Raw genomic sequence first — 22258 nt, 5'->3', positions numbered from 1 at the left:
CTTCTGTTCTTTAAATCTTCAAAACAGAGTGCAGGTAAATCAATCAGCAGTATAGCACAAATCTTATCTCAGCAAAGATTTCCATTGAAGAGTTGTTCCCTCCCTGCACATACAATTTTCTTTCTTACAGAGTTTCTTTCTGTTATGATGATGACAATAGTAATAGCTATTATTATTATTACAATTTTTATAGCCTATATTTGCTTAGCACTGTGGGGTTTACAAAGCACTCTTTAGCGAATGATATTATTAAACTTCCTAGCAGCCTTCTCTGTAAATATTATTGCCAGCACTTGTGGCGGAGAAAACAATCATATTTGGTCAAGACAAAGTCAAGTCTTGGTCCCAGAGTTTGAACCCAGGCCCAGGACTCTAAAATTTATAGCTACGAAAACCAGTTGGCTATTTATTTACATATTAACCTTTTGAGAAGAAAGGAAATTAGGCATTTGAGTGAGGGCTAAGGTTCCTCTAACCCAAGCTCGTTGACTCTGCACATCACTCACCTTCTCTTAAAGGTATACCAGAAAGACATTTTCTTTTTCCTTAAAGGGTATTGTGGGGATGTAGGCATATGCCAGTGCCTTGAGACCCATTAGTTATGTCTGTTAACACATTTTTATGAGCCATGGAGGGAGAATTGCTCTAACTCAGCTTGGGCTCTAGCTCATGGACCCAGGTTTGGGGTTGGCTTGGTTAATTCTGCTCCAAGAACACTTCAGCCAAGGTATTTCAAAACTGCATATCATGGTCTCAGTTTAGTGTAGTTGAACAAACATTTATGATGTAACTTCTGTGTGCTGCATTTTGTGTTGGGTTCTGAGGATATGAAAGTGAAGAAGACATACCACTTCTCTCTTCCAGGAGCCTTACAGCCTGGGATTCAGATGGAGTGGGATTTGGGAGTCAGATGGGGCAATAATTCAATTTTTGAATTACTTTCCAGTTCCTATTAAATTTAACTCTAAACGCGAAGATCTATTCGTTAGCCTGCAAGTTGAATTTTATTGTGGTTGTTTCTTTCTGGAAAACTAGGAGTGTTTGTAAAGCTTAGAAATTAACGGCTAAGTTCATTTGGCATAGAAATCTCAGGTTGATAGGTTGTATTGTAACTCTGAAATATAAATAGAGGATAACTTCTGACTCTATTTCTTTAAACATCAGGGGACATCTGCAACTTCCGAATGAATGAAGTCCCCAAACTCAGCAAGGGGAGGGGGCGTTAGTACCCTCTTTCTCCATTCTCTATCCTCATCGCCCAACTTTCTGGTTGGGTAAATTGACAGTACATTGGAAGATTTTTTTAAAAGGCATTTATTAAGGACCTAAGAATGGCTTGCTGAAGATATTTTTAAAAGTTAATCATTATTTCTTAATTTGCTGTCTTATTTGTCAGTTCATGAGTTATGCTTGTCTTATTTTCTTTTTCTTTTTTCTAGCAAAAATACAAAGAAGACTATGAAAATAAAATCAAAGGCAAATGGAGTGAGACACCTTGCTTTGAAGTTGCAAATGCCAGAATGAATGCTGATAACATTAGCACAGTAAGTGGGAAGGGATGGCTGGTTGGTCATCCTGGGAGGGAGACCCCTTTCCTTAGTGACTTCTAGCTACCTGCTCTACCTGAATGGGTGCCAGAACACTTGAGGCCCCTCTTCTTGGGGCAAGACCTGGTGCAGAGTTCCTTTTAAGAAAGAAATTTCCCAAACTCTCTTTCCTTTTGAGAAATATTATTTTGGCCACATGCCATTATTTCTACCTCAATTTTTACAACACATTATGGTGAGACCCTCTTACTGACTGCAAAGTGAGATTAGTACAAGTTAAAGGGACTATTTTTAATTGTTCTTTGCCTGAGGAGCCAAATTGTACAGTTATGAAATTGATTAATTTAGCATCTCCTCACTGGAAAACATAAGTCTATTGTTTTTCTTTTCTCTTAAGTTCCCTGCTCCTGGCCCTTAAGAGATCTTTCTTGGTAGCCAAGAAAAGCCTTTCTAATTCTGTTTTTAGCCTATTTTAATTGTTCTAAATCTCTGTTAAGTTGCTAATCATTTTTGTAATGGTACCACATTCTCTAGTTGTAATCTGACCAGCCTAAACCAAGGACAGGGTGGCATTGTATAACTTTTCCAAATCCCTGTGTCTTCTCATGGAAATTCTTGCATAGTTCATTTCCACAGCAGTTCTTCAGCTTGTCTAATGTCTTACAGAGGAAATACCAGGAAGATTTTGAAAACATGAAAGACCAGATCTACTTCATGCAGACCGAAACACCAGAGTATAAAATGAATAAAAAAGCTGGTGTGGCAGCTAGCAAGGTATGAGGAAATCATCCCATTTATCTTGATGGTTTGAGTGTGGGTAAATTTCTTATAACTTTGGCTCTTGTATATAATTAGTAAAAAAGGGGAGGAGTGGTTCTTGGGGGAACTACCAGGGCTGAGACCAGTGGATGTGAGGCATTTGAAAAAGAGTAGAATTGAAACAACCAGAACAACAACAAAAGTACTTTGGAATTATAATGGGGCTACTAAAAATGTTTTGCCATGTATGAGCATTAATAACATCTAATTACCATCTTCAATATTTCCTAATTTATTATTTGCCTGAGGAACCAAACTGTACACTTATCAATTTGATTTAGTGTCTTCTCACTGGAAGGGCCTTTTGCTGTTTAGAAGGAGAAAGATTGTAATCTTAGACAGCAGGACTTCTCCCCCCAGGAAGAGGCAATTGGCGGCCTTATATGAAGATAGGCAATCATACATGCAACACTATCATTATTTTTCTTATTTTCCCACTGACTATGAAAAAACCTGGTCGCAGGTTCATAAATCCATGGATATTTCCATATGTTTGATTGAGTGACTTTGGTGAATGGCCTGAGTCCTTAGCATTCTAAAGCACGATGGTCACTAAAGAGAGCATAAACTTCGAAGCCAAACACACTTGGTTCTAACCCTGGCCTTGGCTGTGCTGGAGAAAGCAGGATTACATCACTTAGAAGGCTATTACAGCATCCACGTGTAAGACGGTGTTTTGGACCAGGAGGGTAGCAGGGCAGGTGATAAGAAGTCTTTTGAAAGCACAGCTGACTTGATTTGCTGATGGATTGGATGACACGGGTTTTGGTCTAAGCAGTTAGATGAATGGGGTTTCCCTTTATTGAGACAGGGAAGACTATGGAAGAAGTTGGTAGTTTTTTTGGAGGACAGAAAGGAGCTCATCTTCAGATATGGTAGATTTGAGATGCCTTTTAGACATCCACATGGAAGTGTCAGAGGTCAGTCGACTACATGAGCCTGAAGTTTCAGGGGAGATATATGGAAAGTTGTATAAACTGGGGTGTCATCAACATACAGAGAGTGTTTCATGCCATGAGTCTGGAGAGCATCAAGGGAGTGAGTGTAAACAGAAAACTTTAGGGGCTGAACTCTGGGGTCCTTCCATGGGAACATATATGTAAGATGAGGGAGAAGCAAAATCAGGAGAGGGCAATGCGTTGGGAAGCAAGTGAAGGGGGAAGGGAGTCATCAACTGTGTCAAATGTCTCTGAAATGGATTTACCAATGTCTGGTCTCTGGTGACCTGAACAAGAGCAATTTGGTGGAGTCTGCTTAGAGAGGATTCACAAGTGAATGAAAAGAGGGAAATTGAAGATATAAGTATATTCAACTCTTTCTAAGTATTTTCCTGGTAAGAAAAGAAGAAAATGGGCAAGTAGCTAATGAAAAACTGGGTAAAGAGGGACTTTTTAAGATACGAAACAAAAGCATCATGTTGATGGAAAGAATCCAGTAGAAAGGGAAGATTTGGTGATGTTGGAATGGGGAAGAATGTCTGGAGTGATATCCTAGAGCAGGTGGAAGGGGAAGAGATTTGGTGCTTGAGAGGAGGGGATGGCTTTGCCACAAGCCCTGACAGTTCATCTGCATAACAGGGGAGAAGGCTGTGTATCCCAGATGTGGGTAGGGGGAGAGTAAAGTTTGTGAATCTGCTTTCTGGTCATTTCCATTTTTCAAAGAAACAGTTAATTCTCTAAGGTGGAAAAGTGATCTGAGTCTCCCATTCCTGTAGCATACTGTCGTGATGCTCTGTGGAGGCTGAGGGGTTGATGCCTCTGTGCTTCCCTTGTGTATCTCTTGCCTTTGGATACCAAGCTGATTGCCTTGTTTTCTGAGTTCATAAGTGGTAGATTTATCTAGGATTCCTTGAACTTCTGTGCTTATATTGCCTGAATAAAGGGCTTACACTGGGGATCATGGTGGGAACCAGGATCACTTTCTTGTTCTAATCCCTGTGGACAGGCTCCTGATGGGGGCTTGTGAACCCTGCCTTCCCTATTCTCCCCCAACACCCCTCAACTTGCTGCTTTTGCCATAGCTGGAATTAAAAGTGCAAATAGGAACAGCAGAAGGAAAAGCAAGGCTCCTTCTCCCTGCTCCATCCTCCTCCTCCTACTTGTAAATTGAATACATGTGTGCTCCATGCACAGTTGCAGGTGAGGCATAAAAGGGTGGATTAGTGGTACTTCCAGCTTCCTTTCTTTAGGAGCGTGTTGGCAGGTAGGTAGCTGGGGGTTGAGAGCTGAGTGAAGGTTCTATAGCAGCAGGTATCTGGGACATCTTGCATGATCACTATTTGGATTTCTTTCTCCCTCCTATTATTTCTGTATCTCTCTCTTTGAGGGCAAGGACCATGTGTTCTTTCTTATATCTGTCCCCAAGCCAGAAACAGAATTGACACCCTATGGATAATTTTGAATGAATAAATGAATGGGAAGAAAAAGCATCCTGGAAATTTATGCAGTTTCTCTGCTGCTTTTAAGAGTTACTATGAGTATTTTGTTTATAAAATGTCAAGCTGCCATTTTTCTAAAGAGAAAATTGATTTGTGGAAGTATGTCATATTCATAATAGAGACGGGGGCAAAAATAACCCATAGAGTTACTTTATCATTTTATTTCACTCCTACAGGTAAAATACAAAGAAGACTATGAAAAGAATAAAGGAAAAGCAGATTATAATGTGCTTCCTGCTTCAGAGAACCCACTGCTTAGGCAGCTGAAGGCAGCAGGAGATGCCCTAAGTGATGTAAGTATATTTTTGTCAAAGTGTTTTTAAACCTTAGCTGCAAAAGAGATGAAAATTTTCTCCTTTAATGAATAAATGAATATATAACTTTGCAAATACATTAAGGTTATGGAGTGGTAGGTTCATTGGAACTATGTAATCACAGAAAGGCATGAGTCCCTCTGAGTACAATGTGCCTTACTGTTTGTGGTTCTGTGGGGTTAATTCAATGGGCAGGGAAATTCTCACTTGCTTAGGAGCTCTGGGCACCTGGGCCTCCATATGGATGTGTTGCTTATGAGCTCCGGGCACCTGGGTCTCCACATTGCAGACGTGTTGTGATTTTGACAGAAGCAGAAGGAGACTTTCAAAGATAGATCTTGGCCCCAGAAACCATCATTTGCCAACAACAGAACTTAAAAGATGGGCCCCTAAGTCTTCACAGGACTTTCTAATTGTGTAATTATTAAGAGCCCGACTAAGCCGTTCAATTTAAAGCATATTAGGCAAACGAGACTGGGCTTGGGATTAAAGGACTAACAGCCTGAGAGAGAGAGAGAGAGAGATTGAATATGGGATGATTTGAGTTTATCTCTTACGGTTAGGTTTGCATTAAGCTTTCCTAGCATTTGTGGATTTTATGTAGCTGTCTGTGTAGGTTAGTTATCTTTTCTTTGTCCCTTGAACTAAGTCAGCAGCATAGGAAATATGTGTGTGTGGTTGGGGAGCGGGTGTGGGAAAGTGGCAAGTGAGAGGGTATAAATGGATCTGCCCAAATAGCTCTGCTGGGAAATCACTGTAAAGCACGTTTGCTTTCTTTTAAAAAACATTTTATTTCAGTCATTGTTGGGGTACAGGTGGTTTTTGGTTACATGGAAAAGTTCTTTAGTGTTGATTGCTGAGATTTTGGTGCACCCATCACCTACACAGTGTACACTATGATCAATATGTAGTCTTTACTCCCTCACTCCCATCCCAACATTCCACTCAAGTCCCCAAAGTCCATTATATCATTCTTCTGCCTTTGTGTCCTCATAGCTTAGCTCCCACTTATAAGTGAGAGCATATGATATTTGGTTTTTCATTCCTGAGTTACTTCATTTAGAATAATGGCCTCCAGCTCCATTCAAGTTGCTTTGAAAGACATTATTTCATTCATTTTCATGGCTGAGTAGCATTCCATGCTGTATATATACCACATTTTCTTTATCCACTCGTTGGTTGATGGGCCCTCAGGTTGGTTCCACATCTTTGCAATTGTGAATTGTGCTGCTATGAACATGCTTATGCATGTGTCTTTTTCATATTACTTCTTTTCCTTTGGGTAGATACCAAAGGATTGCTGGATTGAATGGTAGTTCTATTTTCAGTTCTTTAAGGAATCTCCATACTGTTTTCCATGGTGGCTGTGCTAATTTATATTCCCACCCATAGTGTAAAAGCAGTTTAAAGCAGTTTTACTCTCTAAGTGAAAAACATCCTTATTAAACATCTAAAAGCCCAAGTTCAAATCTCCTTTGTTGATAAAGACAGGAATATAAAAATATTAAACATGAATAGCATCATTTACATTTTGAAAACCCAGAATGAAAAAAGTGACAATAATCTGCTTTATCAGCTGCATATTTAAAACTAATCATTGCTTCTTCTTCTTCAAGCTAAAGGTAAATCCTGGCAGAGAAGAAGAGTTAGTAGTAACTCATAGTACCAGTTCATATATATATATATAATTTTGAAGGCTAATTGTTTGTATAATAAGAGATTTCTTATAGGTATAGGAGGGAGGGAGATTGCATATTTCTCACCTTATATAACTTTTTCATGAAGGTTTGTTTAAAAAAATTAAACAACTTGCAATTGCTCAAAACCTGTGTTTGCTGTGGTGCTATCAGTGAGGAAAGAGTATGTGAGCTAAGAGACAGAGAGGGCAGCAATTTACAAATACACAAGAATCTCTGCTACTAAGGACGTGGTCAGAGGTGGCATATTGGTTTCTTAATTTTTTGAGTTTGGCATGTATGAAACTTAGACTTTATAATAATTGCTAACAGAACAGTCTTATAATTCATGACATTCCGTGTTCGATTGTCAGGTTTTTTTCTTTTTGTTTTGTTTTGTTTTGTTTTGAGACGAAGTCTCGCATTGTCGCCCGGGCTGGAGTGCAATGGCGCCATCTCGGCTCACTGCAACCTCCGCCTCCCGGGTTCAAGCGATTCTCCTGCCTCAGCCTCCCAAGTAGCTGGGATTACAGGCGCCCGCCACCATGCCCAGGTAACTTTTTGTATTTTTAGTAGAGAGAGGGTTTCACTTTGTTGGCTAGGCTTGTCTCAAACTCCTGACCTCGTGATCCGCCCGCCTCGGCCTCCTAAAGTGCTGGGATTACAGGCGTGAGCCGCCGCACCTGGCTCAATTGTCAGTTTTTAAGACAGTTGACAGGCGATATCTTTTCTTCATCTTTTGTTTAGTGTTAGAAAATGTAAGTGTTATAATCAGCGTGGGAGTGACAGGAATCTACTTTAACTGATTTTTTTTCTTTGACAGAAACTATACAAGGAAAACTATGAAAAGACAAAAGCAAAGAGCATAAATTACTGCGAGACCCCCAAATTCAAGCTCGATACTGTTCTGCAGAACTTCAGTAGTGATGTAAGCAATCCTACTGTCACTCTTTCTGTTAAAAAAAGAACCCATTATTTCACCAATTAATAAATGAAGTATGTTTTGTCTTGCAGAAAAAATATAAAGATTCCTACTTAAAAGATATTTTGGGACATTATGTAGGCAGCTTCGAGGATCCATACCATTCACACTGCATGAAAGTCACAGCTCAAAACAGTGATGTAAGTTCTAAGACAGTTGTTTGACTTTCCAAATAACATTTTTCTCAGGGCATGAATACAATGGCTGCATCTTATGCCTAATTTCTTCTCCTCATAGAAAAACTACAAAGCAGAATACGAAGAAGACAGAGGCAAAGGCTTCTTCCCTCAGACCATAACTCAAGAATATGAAGCAATTAAGAAACTAGATCAGTGTAAAGATGTAAGTCTGTAGTCTGAACTTTGAATGTGACTGCCTTCCCTAGCATCTAGTGGTCAGGATATGTTTAAAATGTTGCCACTTTTACAAATAAATGTAAGCCAGGCAATTGCAAGAAATGAAGTCTATTTTGTAGTAAACATCCTATTTTCCCTTGTTGACATCCCTACATTTTAAGAGGTAATTCTAGCTCATTTTCCCAAAGAAGAGTTATTGAAAACCTGAAGATATAGGAAAGTTTCTCATACAGATATAAGAGCACCTCTCAAACTACAGTCTAGTTAGAAAAAAATATATTTTATTAACTACAAGTTTCATTGCTTTGTGGGGCATGAGGTTCTATTTGCTTGGCCTGTGGGCCACCTTGGATCTGACAGGTGATACTACTAAACCAAATGCCTTTGCTTCCCCACAGCACACCTACAAAGTCCATCCAGATAAGACAAAATTCACCCAAGTTACAGACTCTCCTGTTCTGCTACAAGCCCAAGTCAATTCCAAACAACTGAGTGACGTAAGTTCCTCTAACTACTCAGGACACCCAATTATGAGGGATAACATTTCATAACTCTATACATAAAATCCAATGACTTATCAAGTTTATTCAAAAGGCTAAGTAAGTATTAGCAAGTTTAAACAGTATACATTTGTATAAAAATATATTTCTGCATTTTCTTGGGTGGATAAAATTTACAGTGAAACAATTCTGTGAAGGAAACAAATGTAGCTTAAAGCAATGGAAAGAACATGAGTTCTAGAGTCAAACAAAACCACATTCAAATGTTAGCTCTGTCATTGATGTCTGGGTGGCCAAAGATTTAACCCCCCTCTGCCTGATATTTCCCTTTTATAATTTGTGGCTGTTTTGAAGAGTAAGTGAAGGAAGAAATATGCACTGCATATACCCTGGCCAACAGCAGTTATTCAGTACATGAGTTTCTCTCTCCCTAGTAAGTTTCTGGAAATTGGAATCTCTGAGACAAATTTTATTATATGAGCTTTAAGTGTGGATTTCCAAAGCTGTGTTGAACTAAAAAAATAAAAGTGACCTCAATAGATGAATGGCCAGAAATGAAGGCTCCAATTAGAGCATCAAAAGCCCTGATGTCTGTGAGAGGACTCTTAATCAGATGAAAGGAAAGTGGCTCTGGTACGTGAGCACTGACAGTGACAAGAGAGACAGGGCGGGGCCCCTCTCAGAACCTGCAGGGACAATTGTGCTATGCAGGGAGGGGAACATGTTTGACAGAGCCACCTCATTCCCTTAGGGTCCTACCATGGTGACAGATGTGATAATAGCTGCCAAGTGTCCTGCACACAGGTTCAGTAATGCAGATGGCCTACCCAAGCTCTAGATGTCTCTTCTGATCTCAATAATGCTGTCACTGACTTTACAAAATGTACCACACAAGAATTTTTGTATTCTGGAACAATTCTTCTGAACTAATTGGTTCTCTCTCTCTCTCTGTCATAGTTAAATTACAAAGCAAAACATGAAAGTGAAAAGTTCAAGTGCCATATCCCCCCTGATACTCCTGCTTTTATCCAGCACAAAGTCAATGCCTATAACCTGAGTGATGTAAGTTCCTTATGCCCTGTACCATGTGATGTACTGACAACCTGTGCTTTTATTTTTGAACTGCTTTGTTGCAATTCAATGAATAGATTAATGTTAAAAATGAGAAGAACTGTTAACATTTGTATCATGTTGCTATGCCTCTGCCAGTATAACTGAATTCACCTTACAAAATGTGTGTAGCAATCTTATAAGTAATTTCATACAATTAGATAATCATAATATATAGTATTGTAACCAGCCCTCAGAATGCTACCTCTCATGTATGCTTAATTGCAAATTTTAATGGTAGATCTTTTAGCCATATATTCATTTAAATTATATATAATTCATTTATTCCCTGGGCCTATAATGTCCCTTATTTCACACAAATGATACTTATTTCTACATATATGAGAACTTGCATGAATAAAGATATAGGGGATTGAAAGGGCAGAAGTCCAGATACCCATTTCTATCCTTCATTTTTCAAACTTAATTTTATAGAAAAGTTAAATTATCCTTGGGGTTCTCAATTTCTTCAATAATTCTATAAATGAGTACTAAGATTATCTGGCATCACTGAGTATTGTAATGATTTATGAAATAACCTTTGCAGAGAACTTAAAGGTCAAATGAAAGTGATGCCTTTATATCATAAAAAAGTAAGTTAACTGTAGAATATATGTGCTACTCTATAAAACATTCAGTGTTAGGAATCAAATATGAGTATAATAGCTAGAATCAAATTAATTTGATAAAAAATTCTCATGGGGAGTAGAGAAGCCCAATCTTGGAGAATTAATAGCTCTAGCTTGAGAAGAAATATTTAAAATATGCATGATTTCCTAGACAATAAAAAGGGCCCATTTATTTTATATTAAGGCAAGGTATTTAGTTACCCATTAGTCTTTAAAGGTCATGACATGCATATCACTTTTGCCAATTCCTTTGCTGAATTTTTCTGTCCAGAATCTTTATAAGCAAGACTGGGAGAAGAGCAAAGCCAAAAAGTTTGACATTAAAGTGGACGCCATTCCCCTGCTGGCAGCCAAAGCCAACACCAAGAACACCAGCGATGTGAGTGTGGCCTGGGGACCTGGACAGGCTGGCTTCGGGGACATTTCCTCTTGAGTGGAATCTGGCATGTGTGATGTCTTTGCAGGTGATGTACAAGAAAGACTATGAAAAAAACAAAGGGAAAATGATTGGAGTCCTCAGCATTAATGACGATCCCAAGATGCTGCACTCCTTGAAGGTGGCCAAAAACCAGAGTGATGTGAGTTTCTTTGTAATTCACCCCTATTTTCAGACGTGGCCACAAAGTTGCTGTTTAATATAACCTTGGATGGACGTTAGCCTAACTGAAATCTTGGATTCAAGATGACAAATCACACATGAAAGCTTCACCCAGGTGCTAAAGGAAGATGAACTTCCTTATTCTTGTTGATGCCTTTGATGCCAGTGAATACTGCAAATTTTCCTTAATCTCCTTAATGCCCTCTGTTTTATTAGGAGGAAAAGTATTCTGCCAATATCATTGTTTTTATTATTTTTCCTAGAAACGAGCTTAATATGCATAAGTATAGGTACATGTGCATGTATATATTCACCCAATGCCCTGAACTGATTAAGGTAGTTTGCAAAAATATATATATAGAAAAATGAAAATAAGTAAAGAAATTAATATAAGGGCAAAGTAAGAAAAACTACATAAGGCATAAACTCAAAAGCAAAGCATTTTATTTTAAGAAATTTATAGAATATTGATCTTATTTTAAAGACTTTAACATACTTATTAAAAATAAAATATGACCAGCAATCCCATTACTGGGCATATACCCAAAGGAATATAAATCATTCTATTATAAATATATATGAACACATATGTTCATTGCAGCACTATTCACAATAGCAAAGACAAGGAATCAACAATGATAGATTGGATAAAGAAAATGTGGTACAGATACACCATGGAATACTGTGCAGCCATAAAATGGAATCAGATCATGTCCTTTGCAGGGACATGGATGGAGCTGGAAGCCATTATCCTCAGCAAACTAACGCAGGAACAGAAAATCAAATACCTCATGTTCTTACTTACAAGTGGGAGTTGAATGTTGAGAACACATGGATACATGGGGGGTGCAACACACACTGTTGGAGGCTGGGGGTGGGGGAGGAGGGAGAACATCAGGAAGAATAGCTAATGGATACTGGGCTTAATTCCTAGGTGACAGGATGATCTGTGCAGCAAACCACCATGGCACACGCTTACCTATGTAACAAACCCACAATCCTGCACATGTACACCTGAACTTAAAATAAAAGTTGGAAATCAAACAAAAAATTAAAAAATAAGATAAAACTCTTCACAGAAATTGCTTTCCTAATTCCTAGCAGAAAAGAAATACAGACAAGTAATATTTTCATTTATTATTGCTCTAAAGAAAACTGTTAGGTCTTAATGTTAATAGCCAGCTTCTGGAGGTGTTACAAAATGCGTTTTCACCAAGTGCTCAACAGAATACTCTTCCAGGACTGTGCTTAATTATCTAAGGTTCACCTTATACCCTTTACCTCATTTTGCATCAATTCTTAAACTCATTTTTCTTTCCTTCTTTGTTTTTTGAGACAGGCTCTCGCTCTGTCATCCAGGCTGGGGTGCAGTGTCACGATCTTGGCTCACTATAATCTCTGCCTCCCAGGTTCAAGCAATTCTCCTGCCTCAGCCTCCCAAGTAGCTGGGATTACAGACATGTGCCATCACGCCCGGCTAATTTTTGTATTTTTAGTAGAGATGGGGTTTTACCACATTGGCCAGGCTGGTGTTGAACTCCTGGCCTTGAGTGATCTGCCCACCTTGGCTTCCCAAAGTGCTGTGATGACAGGTGTGAGCCCCTGCACCTAGCAAAACTCATTTTTCTTTAAACATATTCAAATGAATTATTTTAAGACAAAAAATTATTTAAAAAAAGACAGCATTGGTGTGTGTTTAAGTTATTCAGTCTGAAAAAATATTAGGAAAAGTAACATAAACATCTTTATGATTATTAGCAGATGAGATTATATAAGGCATGAGCCTCTACCACATCTATTCTGCTTTTCTGCTTTGTGGAAAATTGATGGTGAGAAAACATAAATTTTGCCCCTTCAGTTAAAGTGCAGCAATGACATGAATGACTTTTACTTTATGAGATATATATTTCTTTCTTTTTGGTTTAATTTATTTTTCCTTTAACAGAGATTATACAAGGAAAACTATGAGAAGACAAAGGCAAAGAGTATGAATTACTGTGAGACCCCAAAATATCAACTTGATACTCAGCTGAAGAACTTCAGTGAGGTTCGAAAAGCCACGGTTACCTTTCGGGTAGGAGGGCTTTCCTACTGTTTGACAAATGATTGTTAACTTGAATTACATTTGTTTTATTTTTCAGGCTAAATATAAAGACTTATATGTAAAGGATGTTTTGGGACATTATGTAGGCAGCATGGAGGACCCATATCACACACACTGCATGAAAGTTGCAGCTCAAAACAGTGACGTAAGTTTGAAGACAATGGTTCATGCCTCACAGTGACATTGTTTGAGAGCCATAACAATCATGATCTATTTTTGGTTTTTCTCATTATAGAAAAGTTACAAAGCAGAATATGAAGAAGATAAAGGAAAATGCTATTTCCCTCAGACAATAACACAAGAATATGAAGCAATCAAGAAGCTGGACCAGTGTAAAGATGTAAGTTAGCTGCCCTGAATTATTGAAATTGAGCTTGGGATTCCTGTGACATCTAGTGGTAAATTTAGCAGGAGTTTACATGCTAATATCTAGTGATTAGAAGGAGATAATTACATTTTACATTTTGGTTTTGGGGTGGAACTGGGGAACACAACAATTATGTTGAGGAAGGCCATTTGCTACAAAATTTCAGATTTTATAAATATTAATTTTCATTAGTTTATATCTACACGAATTTGGGGCAAAAGAAGGACATGCAGATTTAAGATAGGTGTTCATTATTTAACAAATTCTATGTGAGAAGCCATCCTGGGCCAAGCACTTTCCTTGGTGCTGAGAAAGACAGAGAAAAAGCCGGCCACCTCTTGAGCTCCCACTGGAGTGGAGGAGACAAGTAATAAACTAAGGAAGGAGCACAGAAATAAGAAAGATATCAAGCAATGATAAGGAAACTAATATAGGATGATGATACAGAATTAAAATAGGACAATGTGTGAGACAGTGACCGGATGGGCGTCTTAGGTTGGGTGGTCAAGGAAGGTCTAAAACAGGCATGACCAGTCAGGCCAAGGTCAGGGGAAGAGCAGCAGGGAAGAACGGCCTAAGGAGAGAACAAGCTCAGCATTTAAGGAATTGAAAGGATGGGGTGGCTGAAATTTACTGGGGAGGAAGACAGTAGTAAGAGATGAAATGGTTGGAGATGAAGGAGGGGATGGATTCTGTAGGGATCGTAAGCCAACGTGCAGTTGAAGCTGAGTACCAAGTTGACTAAAGAGTCACTGTGTAAGGCTTCAGCAGGGTAAGGTTAATCTGGTTGTTGAGTTGCTGTAGGCAGACCAGAGGCAACTTGGGAAGTGGGGATTAAAGGAAAAAGAGAGAGAGAGAGAGACAGACAGAGAAGTGAGAATATAAACGCATCAACTAAGTTTTCAGGAACAAAATAAACTCTGTTTTGACCTGGAACCATTTTTTATGTTAGCGCATGTATAACCAAGAATATACTGATATTTCATTAAAGAACATCTTCTTTTCTAGCATACCTACAAAGTTCATCCAGATAAGACCAAATTCACGGCAGTCACTGATTCTCCTGTACTGTTGCAAGCCCAGCTCAACACGAAACAGCTTAGTGATGTAAGTGCTTTGATTTATGCAAGCGTGGGTGACCCAGAGTGCTTTGCTCATTTAAAATGTAAGCATTTACATGCTTAATCTTCATGGGCTCATCTACCATCCCAATATTATTATTTTTCAAGATTTGTTTAATAAAACACAAATGAGGCTGCTAGATTGAATTGTAGCCTGAGGAAAGTTGTGTTAGACAATAATAAAAATAAATATTTTTTAATAACTCACTGATTTTTAGTAGGACTATCTTACTTATTCATTAGGATCTGTCACATGCACACTAAAACTTCATGCCAACTTAAATAAACAGTGACAACAAAAGCATCTATTTGTGTAGGACAAGGCAAATATTTCCGATTCTTGAATTTGCTAACAAAGACTTTGCAAAAAGAAAGGGCACAGTAACAAGACAGACATCAAACAGTGATAAGAAAACTAATATAGAATGATGCTACAGAATTAAAGTGGGATGACATCAAGAACTGGATGGGCACTTTAGATTGAGTGGTCAAAGAAAGTCTAAGACAGGCGTGGTCCAGTCATGCCAAGATCGGGGGAAAGCAGCAGTGCTTCTCAGACCTCCACATTCATGCAATCGCCTGCTGACCCTGTTGAAGTGCAGATTCTAATTCAGTAGATCTAGGGGACTCCATATTCTGACTTTCTAATAAGCTCCTAGGTGATGCTGATGCTGTGATTGGTAGGCTACTCTTTGAACAGCAAGGTGCTAACATAGCTAAGTCCTAGAGAGTAGTACATCCTTCTCAAGATAGATAAGTGAAAGATACAGTTTGTCCTACTATAAAATATATTTTAATGACACAAATTAGCTCATACCCAATTAGTAAAGAGGAGAATGGCATCAGTATAACTCAGAAGTCATTTCAGCTCGTGTGCCACTTTTCCGAGCATCTTAATATTTTGTGTCCCAATAAAGAACAGCTAAACACTAACATCACTGATCTAGCCGAACTCAGCAAGCTGCAGAGAAATATAGTGCTGTATGTGGTCACAGTCACTATCAATCACTCTTCTTATTGGCTTAGGTAGGCAATGGACTCTGCCTTGGAATTACTTCTTGCATAGTTCTCAATCTTGTGCATTTTTGCCTTTGGCTCCAAAATTAAACAGGCTCATCTGTTCTTTACACTCCCTTCCTTACACCTAACGTCACCTTTTAAAAAATTTAAATAAAGTTCTATGTTTAATAATTTAAATAAGAATTCACAGGCAGGTGCAGTGGCTCATGCCTGTGATCCCAGCACTTTGGGAGGCTGAGGCAGGCAGATCAGTTGAGCCTAGGAGTTTGAAACTAGCCTGGGCAACATGGTAAACCCCATCTCTACAAAAAAATTAAAAAATTAGCTGGGTATGGTGGCACATGCCTGTAGTCTCAGCTACTGAGGAGGCTGAGGTGGGAGGATCACTTGAGCCTGGGAGGCGGAGGTTGCAGTGAGCCGAGATTGTGTCACCGTACTCCAGCCTGGGTGATGGACCCAGACACGGTCTCAAAAAAAAAAAAAAAAAAAAAAGAGTATATATCTTTTTAACTGTGCTAGTATTTTATTTAGAATTATTGTTGTTTTTGTTAGTGCTTTAATTACAGAAGTTCGTGTTCTCCAGACACAACCTAGCAGTATAGACTGGAAATGTGTTCCTGTGTATATAACAGAATCTATGCAATGGCAGCTGGCAGCCCAAAGTATGGTTACACAGCAATCCCCCTTATCCACGGTTTTGCTTTCCATAATTTCAGTTACCTGCAGTCAACCATGGCCTGAAAATATGAAGTGGAAAATTCCAGAAACAAACAATTCATAAGTCTTAAATTGCATGTTCTGAGTAGCATGATGAAATCTCACACCATCCCCCTTTGTCCCTTCTTTATCAAGAAGAAGGGTGAAAACATACAGTAAGATATTTTGAGAGACAGAAACCACATCCACATAACTTTTATTACAGTTTTGTTATAATTTTTCTATTTATTAGTTATTGTTGTTAATCTCTTACTGTGCCTAATATATAAATTAAACTTTATCACAGGTATATATGTATAGGAAAGAACATGGTATATATAGGGTTCAGTGCCATCTATGATTTCAGGCAGCTACTGGGGGTCTTGAAAAGTATCCCCCAAGGACAAAGGAGGACTGTGCCACAGTCCCTGAAATAGGGGATGAAAGTTTGAATCCTGTGCGAGACTTTGACTGAATTGAGTATCTCTTTGAGGCATTTTTCTAAAAACAGCACTAGTGCCTTAGCTATATATGCTGCCCTAAATAAATTCAAAGAAGTTCCCCTGAACCGTTCAAATATCCTTTGTTTTTCAGCTGAATTACAAAGCAAAACATGAAGGTGAGAAGTTCAAGTGCCATATACCAGCAGATGCTCCACAGTTTATCCAACACAGAGTCAATGCCTATAATCTGAGTGATGTAAGTACCAAAGCCACAGAAGCCTATGTTTGGTGTGCATGAAAAGAGAAAATGTTATAAATTTTAAAAGACAAGACAAGGAATTATGCAAATAAACAACTTTAAGATGGTTACTTTGTAAGTGGAGCTTTTAAGGCCAAAATGCTCTTAAGACTCCTACTTATCTATCAGATTTCATTTTCTGTGGTCTCTGTTACTGTCAGAAGATCTCCCATTACCCATCTGCTATTCCCTGGAGTTTTACAACATCTTTCCCATGTAAATTTCACATTTCACCTTCTCCAAGTGAGTGTCACTTTATAGCATCCTTATATAAATCAGGACAGCAGAGTGCTTAGAAAGTTTACAGAACATTAAAAAGAGTAGTTGATACTTATTTAGTGGTAGGGAGAAAGAAACTGGATGATAGATAAATCAATACTTATACTACAATTTGATAAATAGTTTTTATAGGAGAAATAAGTCTATACATACACAAATTTTCAATATGTTTTTATTTTTTTACTGGATTACACTGTTGTTCTTATCATTCCTTTGCTGAATTTTTCTTGTCCAGAATGTTTATAAGCAAGACTGGGAGAAGAGCAAAGCCAAGAAGTTTGACATTAAAGTGGACGCCATTCCCCTGTTGGCAGCCAAAGCCAACACCAAGAACACCAGCGATGTGAGTGTGGCCTGGGGACCTGGGGACCTGGACAGGGTGGCCTTGGGGATATTTCCTGGTGAGTGGGATCTGGCATGTGTGATGTCTTTGCAGGTGATGTACAAGAAAGACTATGAAAAGAGCAAAGGGAAAATGATTGGAGCCCTCAGCATTAATGACGATCCCAAGATGCTGCACTCCTTGAAGACAGCCAAAAACCAGAGTGATGTGAGTGTCTTTGTGAATCTGTCTTGTTTTCAAGATGGACTCCCTGTTACGATGCCCAAGGGTAGTAGTGTGGAAAAGAATTTCAGGAGCATGGGCTCTTTCACATCACATTCACAAAAGTACTGCTGTAGAGAACTTCAGAATGATGCCCTGGATTATTGTGCCTCCCACATTTGAGGGGAGAAATTACTGATTTGTACTTGATGTCCATTTCACTTTGAAAAATGTATGCATTAATATTTAATAGAATATTGATTGTATTCTTAAAACCTTTTGGAAAACATCACTAGATATTTTCATATTTTCTTCTAATTGAAAAATAATTTTTAAAATGATAATTTTCAAACTGTCTTTACTTTGGAAGACATTTATGAGTCACAAAAATCTTAATAGAGTATCGTTCTTCATTGACTTTAGTAATGAGTTTGGTCTAGATCCAAGAAAAAGACTCCATTGATTATAAACCCCTCTGAGACTCTGATAAAAGATTTGAATCATCTATCTAGAAAATGAACATTTCTTTTCATGCCTTTTGCCTGAATTTTGGTGAACTCATGGGTTGCTTAAGGCTCATCTATGGGCCATGTAACATTTTGCAGTTAAAATTCTTACTACAGAGAGACAAACATCTACTACTGCAAATTATAGTATATATTGTGTATAAAATGTTTAGAGAATCCCTTAAGAGTACTGAGAATGTTCAGTGTAGCTTGCAGATACTAGTTTTTTTAATGATGAAAGAGAAGGGTATTTGTATCATTTAGATTTAACCATGCTTTTATATAATGATCTATACATACCTCTTTAATTCATTTTGCATCTATTCTGTCATTACATAGCACTTTAAAACTTCTAATTCTGTAATTTTCTCTAGTAACTTCACAGTGAATTATGTCAGTATATAGTGCTCACTTATATTACTATCTTGTTCACTAGTTGAGTCTTTTCAACTCAAGAAGGATATAACTCCCCATTGATAGCATGTGTATTTTTATCTTTTGTTTTTATTCCTATCACAGAACCCAGCAGTAGGCACATAATAAATGCCCAATAAATATTTGTTAATTGATTGATGTAGATGACCAAAACACATAGCAAATGAGTCATTCTCACATAATATCCAGGCAAAATGCTAAGCTGCAGACACAGAATATGAATGGCTTTTTAAAAAGAATCTTTTAAAGCCATTTGGATCTTTGACAACATTTTATATGTACTGGTGTGTGTCAGCTGGTGTGAACATGAACAAAACAGTAACAACAATTTCTTCAAAAATACTTCCACACACCTATTGCTGTTGCAATATTGCTTTATCAGTTTATTTCTAACGAAGACAAACTGTTGTTTTCAATGTTATTGCAAACTATCACAAAGTTTGCATACTTTATTTTTATAAACCAGGGTCTCAATTTTATAGTTAAATAATAAATGTATTCAGTGAAAATGACCACCTACAAAATATGAGAAGGAAGATCAAGTTCCCTTAGAAAGCCAAAAGATCAGATCATTTGCAAAAGGAATTGTTACAGAAGATTTGTAGTGCACATCTGTACTTGCCAGCTTGGGTCACTGTCTCTAACACATATGTGACCATGGGAAACTAGGATGAGTTTAGAGTTTTCTTAAAGGCAGTGGGTCAAAATTTTTCTGTCAAAGTAATTGGTGAGTGGATACAATGAAGCTGGGAATTTGACCCAACTAGCACCTTGTCTAACCATTCCAGAAAACCAGACAATGAAGGGAGTCCTTGAGGCCCAGTCAGGACATTTGGTTTATAATGCTATACGGAAGGGCCAACGTTATTTTAATGGCTCAGTTTCTCAAACTTTTCTCCTATGAAGTCTTTTAACTGCTGCAATCTGAAGCTTCTTTTAAATTGTTGCCCAAATTGAACTTGATATGAAAACAACCTTTGAGATTCTCAGTGGGGCTTATCTCCTGTCAATAACAGGTTAAAAAACCAGTTGACTATCCATTCGAAAATGACTTTATACAGCCAATAAACTAAGTCTACAGCCCTATGTATGAAGTAGTCATTTTATTAAAATCCAATTGTCATATGGTTTTCATTACAATTAAAAAATGCTTCTTTACTGAAAACTCTTCATAGGTTAAATTACATTAATAATAGTAACACTTGTTAGTGGTCCTTGAGAAACCCTGGTTTAGAATAAAATCATTCCTGTTCCTGACTGAAGCAGAAGCTGTGGCCCGTTGTCTGCTGTGACCCAGACAGTTTCTCATTGATTTGAGAAGGTCTGCCCATGCGTGCTTTTTGGGGGAATTTCAATGGTATGTAATATATGAACACATTTTTGGGCAAAATAACTACTCAGATGTTTGACTCTTTCTCTAACTTGTATTTGTTGTTTATGAAAGATCTCTGTCTTTTCTGGAAATCCATCGAGGATTTGTGATAATAAATGATAATTTCCTATTCACAGCGCGAATATCGAAAAGATTATGAAAAGTCAAAAACTGTCTACACGGCACCTCTTGATATGCTCCAAGTCACTCAAGCTAAGAAATCTCAGGCAATTGCCAGCGACGTTGATTATAAGCACATCTTACACAGTTACAGCTACCCCCCTGATAGCATCAATGTGGACCTTGCCAAGAAGGCATATGCGCTGCAGAGCGATGTGAGTAACCAGGGTTTCTGTAGCCCCTCTTTTAAAAAGATGGAAACTGAAATGGACTTTGAAGTTGAGTGAGGTTTTTGCACTTCTCAGAGGTATCTGCATTGTCCTATGTATGTAAGCAAACAACCCTTGTGGTTCTATAAGAGCATGCCCTTCAAGGTTAGGAAGAACTGATCTGGCTTGCACCCTATCACTGTTTCCCTCTGGGAAATATATCAACCTTGCTAAGTTTAGAGTCCTCCTCTGTAAAATGGAAATAAATCAAAAACATTGTTTGGAGGATGTAAATGCATGCAAAATACTTAGCATGGTGCCAGGCCCTGGTGAGTTCTCAAAAAACATTCAGTATTTATCATCGCTATTATCATAATCATCACATTCATCATTATCAATGATTTTTACATAGATTGCTATCTGAAAAGAAAATATATGATTTAACATAAATATTTATAACGGTTTTTTCTGCAGATCAGAACTTCTTTGAGCAAATTCATTTGTCCAAACTACACAACTGAATACTTCATCCTAACAATTCTATTTTTTAAAATGTGACAAAATACACATAACATAAATTTACCACCTTTGCAATTTTCAAGTGTACAGTTCAGTGGTGTTAAGTATATTAACATTGTTGTACAACCAATCTCCAGAGCCTTTTCATCTTCCCAGACTGAAATTCTATATTCATTAAACAGCAACTCCCATTTTCCTTCTTCCCCTAGCTTGTGGCAACCACCAATCTACGCTTTGTTTCTAAGTTTGACTAACCCTAGATACCTCATATATGTGAAGTCATACAGTATTTGTCTCTTTGTGATTGGCTTATTTCACTTAGCAAAATGTCCTCAAGGTCCACCCATGTTGTAGCATGTATCAGAATTTCCTTCATTTTTAAGGGTGAATAATATTCTATTATATCGATATGCCATATTTTATTCACCCATTCATCTGTTGGTAGACATTTGGGTTGCTTCCACCTTTAAGCTATTTTGAATAATGCTGCTATGAATATGGGCATGTGAATATCTCTTTGAGATCCTGCTTTCGATTCTTTTGGGTATAAACCCGAAGTTGAATAGTTGGATCACATGGTAGCTCTATTTTTTATTTGTAGAGGAACCACCATACTGTTTTCTGCAGCAACTGCAAAATTTTACATTCCTACCACTAACAATTCTATATTATACATTGTTATTCTACTTGTTATTAGTTTGATTTTGTTATGTTTTTTCATCTCAAATAGATCATAAGCCTCTGACGGGCAGGAACTAAATGCTTTCTTGATTTTCCATTCTACTTAAAATGCCCAGAGTAAAAAACAACAGTTTGAATTTTGTATCTAAAACATAAATTTTTGGTACCACCTATGGTCAGACAACAAGAGTAGCATTTTAATAGCATCAAGTAACTGTGCCTCAACTAGGACCAATTCCAAATAATAACCGCTCTCTTATGCAAATTAACGAGTGCAACTATTTTAAAGTGTTTTGTTAGCCAATGTAGAAACACTCCAAAGTTGACCAGTACACATGAAGGGCCATGTGTGCAAATACTTAGTACGAATAGTTCTATTAAGTCTTATACAATTAGGAAATTAGAAAATGAGCAATTAACCCACCTTCAATGTGGCCTTCTATTTTAATTTGATAGAAACATAATACTTAAAGTTCCAGGGAACAAACGTCTCACATTTGGTTAACTGACCATTTCACTTACTCTTTGAAGTGCAGCTTTGACTCGAGCATTTTCCAGGTTGGAATTAGAGTACCA

General features: G+C 37.8%; 1 protein-coding gene across 21 annotated transcripts in view; it reads left to right on the top strand.

Moving 5' to 3' along the window:
• Positions 1-22258, top strand: part of NEB (nebulin) — a 244262-nt gene that overhangs the window by 22483 nt on the left and 199521 nt on the right. For all 21 annotated transcript variants that reach the window (XM_054679823.2, XM_054679822.2, XM_063791165.1 and 18 more), the window contains 18 exons: positions 1440-1544; positions 2214-2321; positions 4980-5096; positions 7617-7721; positions 7808-7915; positions 8013-8117; positions 8530-8628; positions 9589-9693; positions 10642-10749; positions 10835-10948; positions 12914-13015; positions 13110-13217; positions 13308-13412; positions 14448-14546; positions 16871-16975; positions 17532-17639; positions 17733-17846; positions 20291-20488. In XM_054679823.2, the coding sequence (XP_054535798.1) occupies positions 1440-1544; positions 2214-2321; positions 4980-5096; positions 7617-7721; positions 7808-7915; positions 8013-8117; positions 8530-8628; positions 9589-9693; positions 10642-10749; positions 10835-10948; positions 12914-13015; positions 13110-13217; positions 13308-13412; positions 14448-14546; positions 16871-16975; positions 17532-17639; positions 17733-17846; positions 20291-20488 (2013 nt within the window). The remainder of the gene's footprint in view (positions 1-1439; positions 1545-2213; positions 2322-4979; positions 5097-7616; positions 7722-7807; positions 7916-8012; positions 8118-8529; positions 8629-9588; positions 9694-10641; positions 10750-10834; positions 10949-12913; positions 13016-13109; positions 13218-13307; positions 13413-14447; positions 14547-16870; positions 16976-17531; positions 17640-17732; positions 17847-20290; positions 20489-22258) is intronic.

Source organism: Pan troglodytes, chromosome 13, assembly GCF_028858775.2.
Source record: "Pan troglodytes isolate AG18354 chromosome 13, NHGRI_mPanTro3-v2.0_pri, whole genome shotgun sequence".
Classification (NCBI taxonomy): Eukaryota; Metazoa; Chordata; class Mammalia; order Primates; family Hominidae; genus Pan; species Pan troglodytes.
Note: the sequence above shows the minus strand (reverse complement) of the source record. Positions and strands in the feature narration are given on the sequence as shown.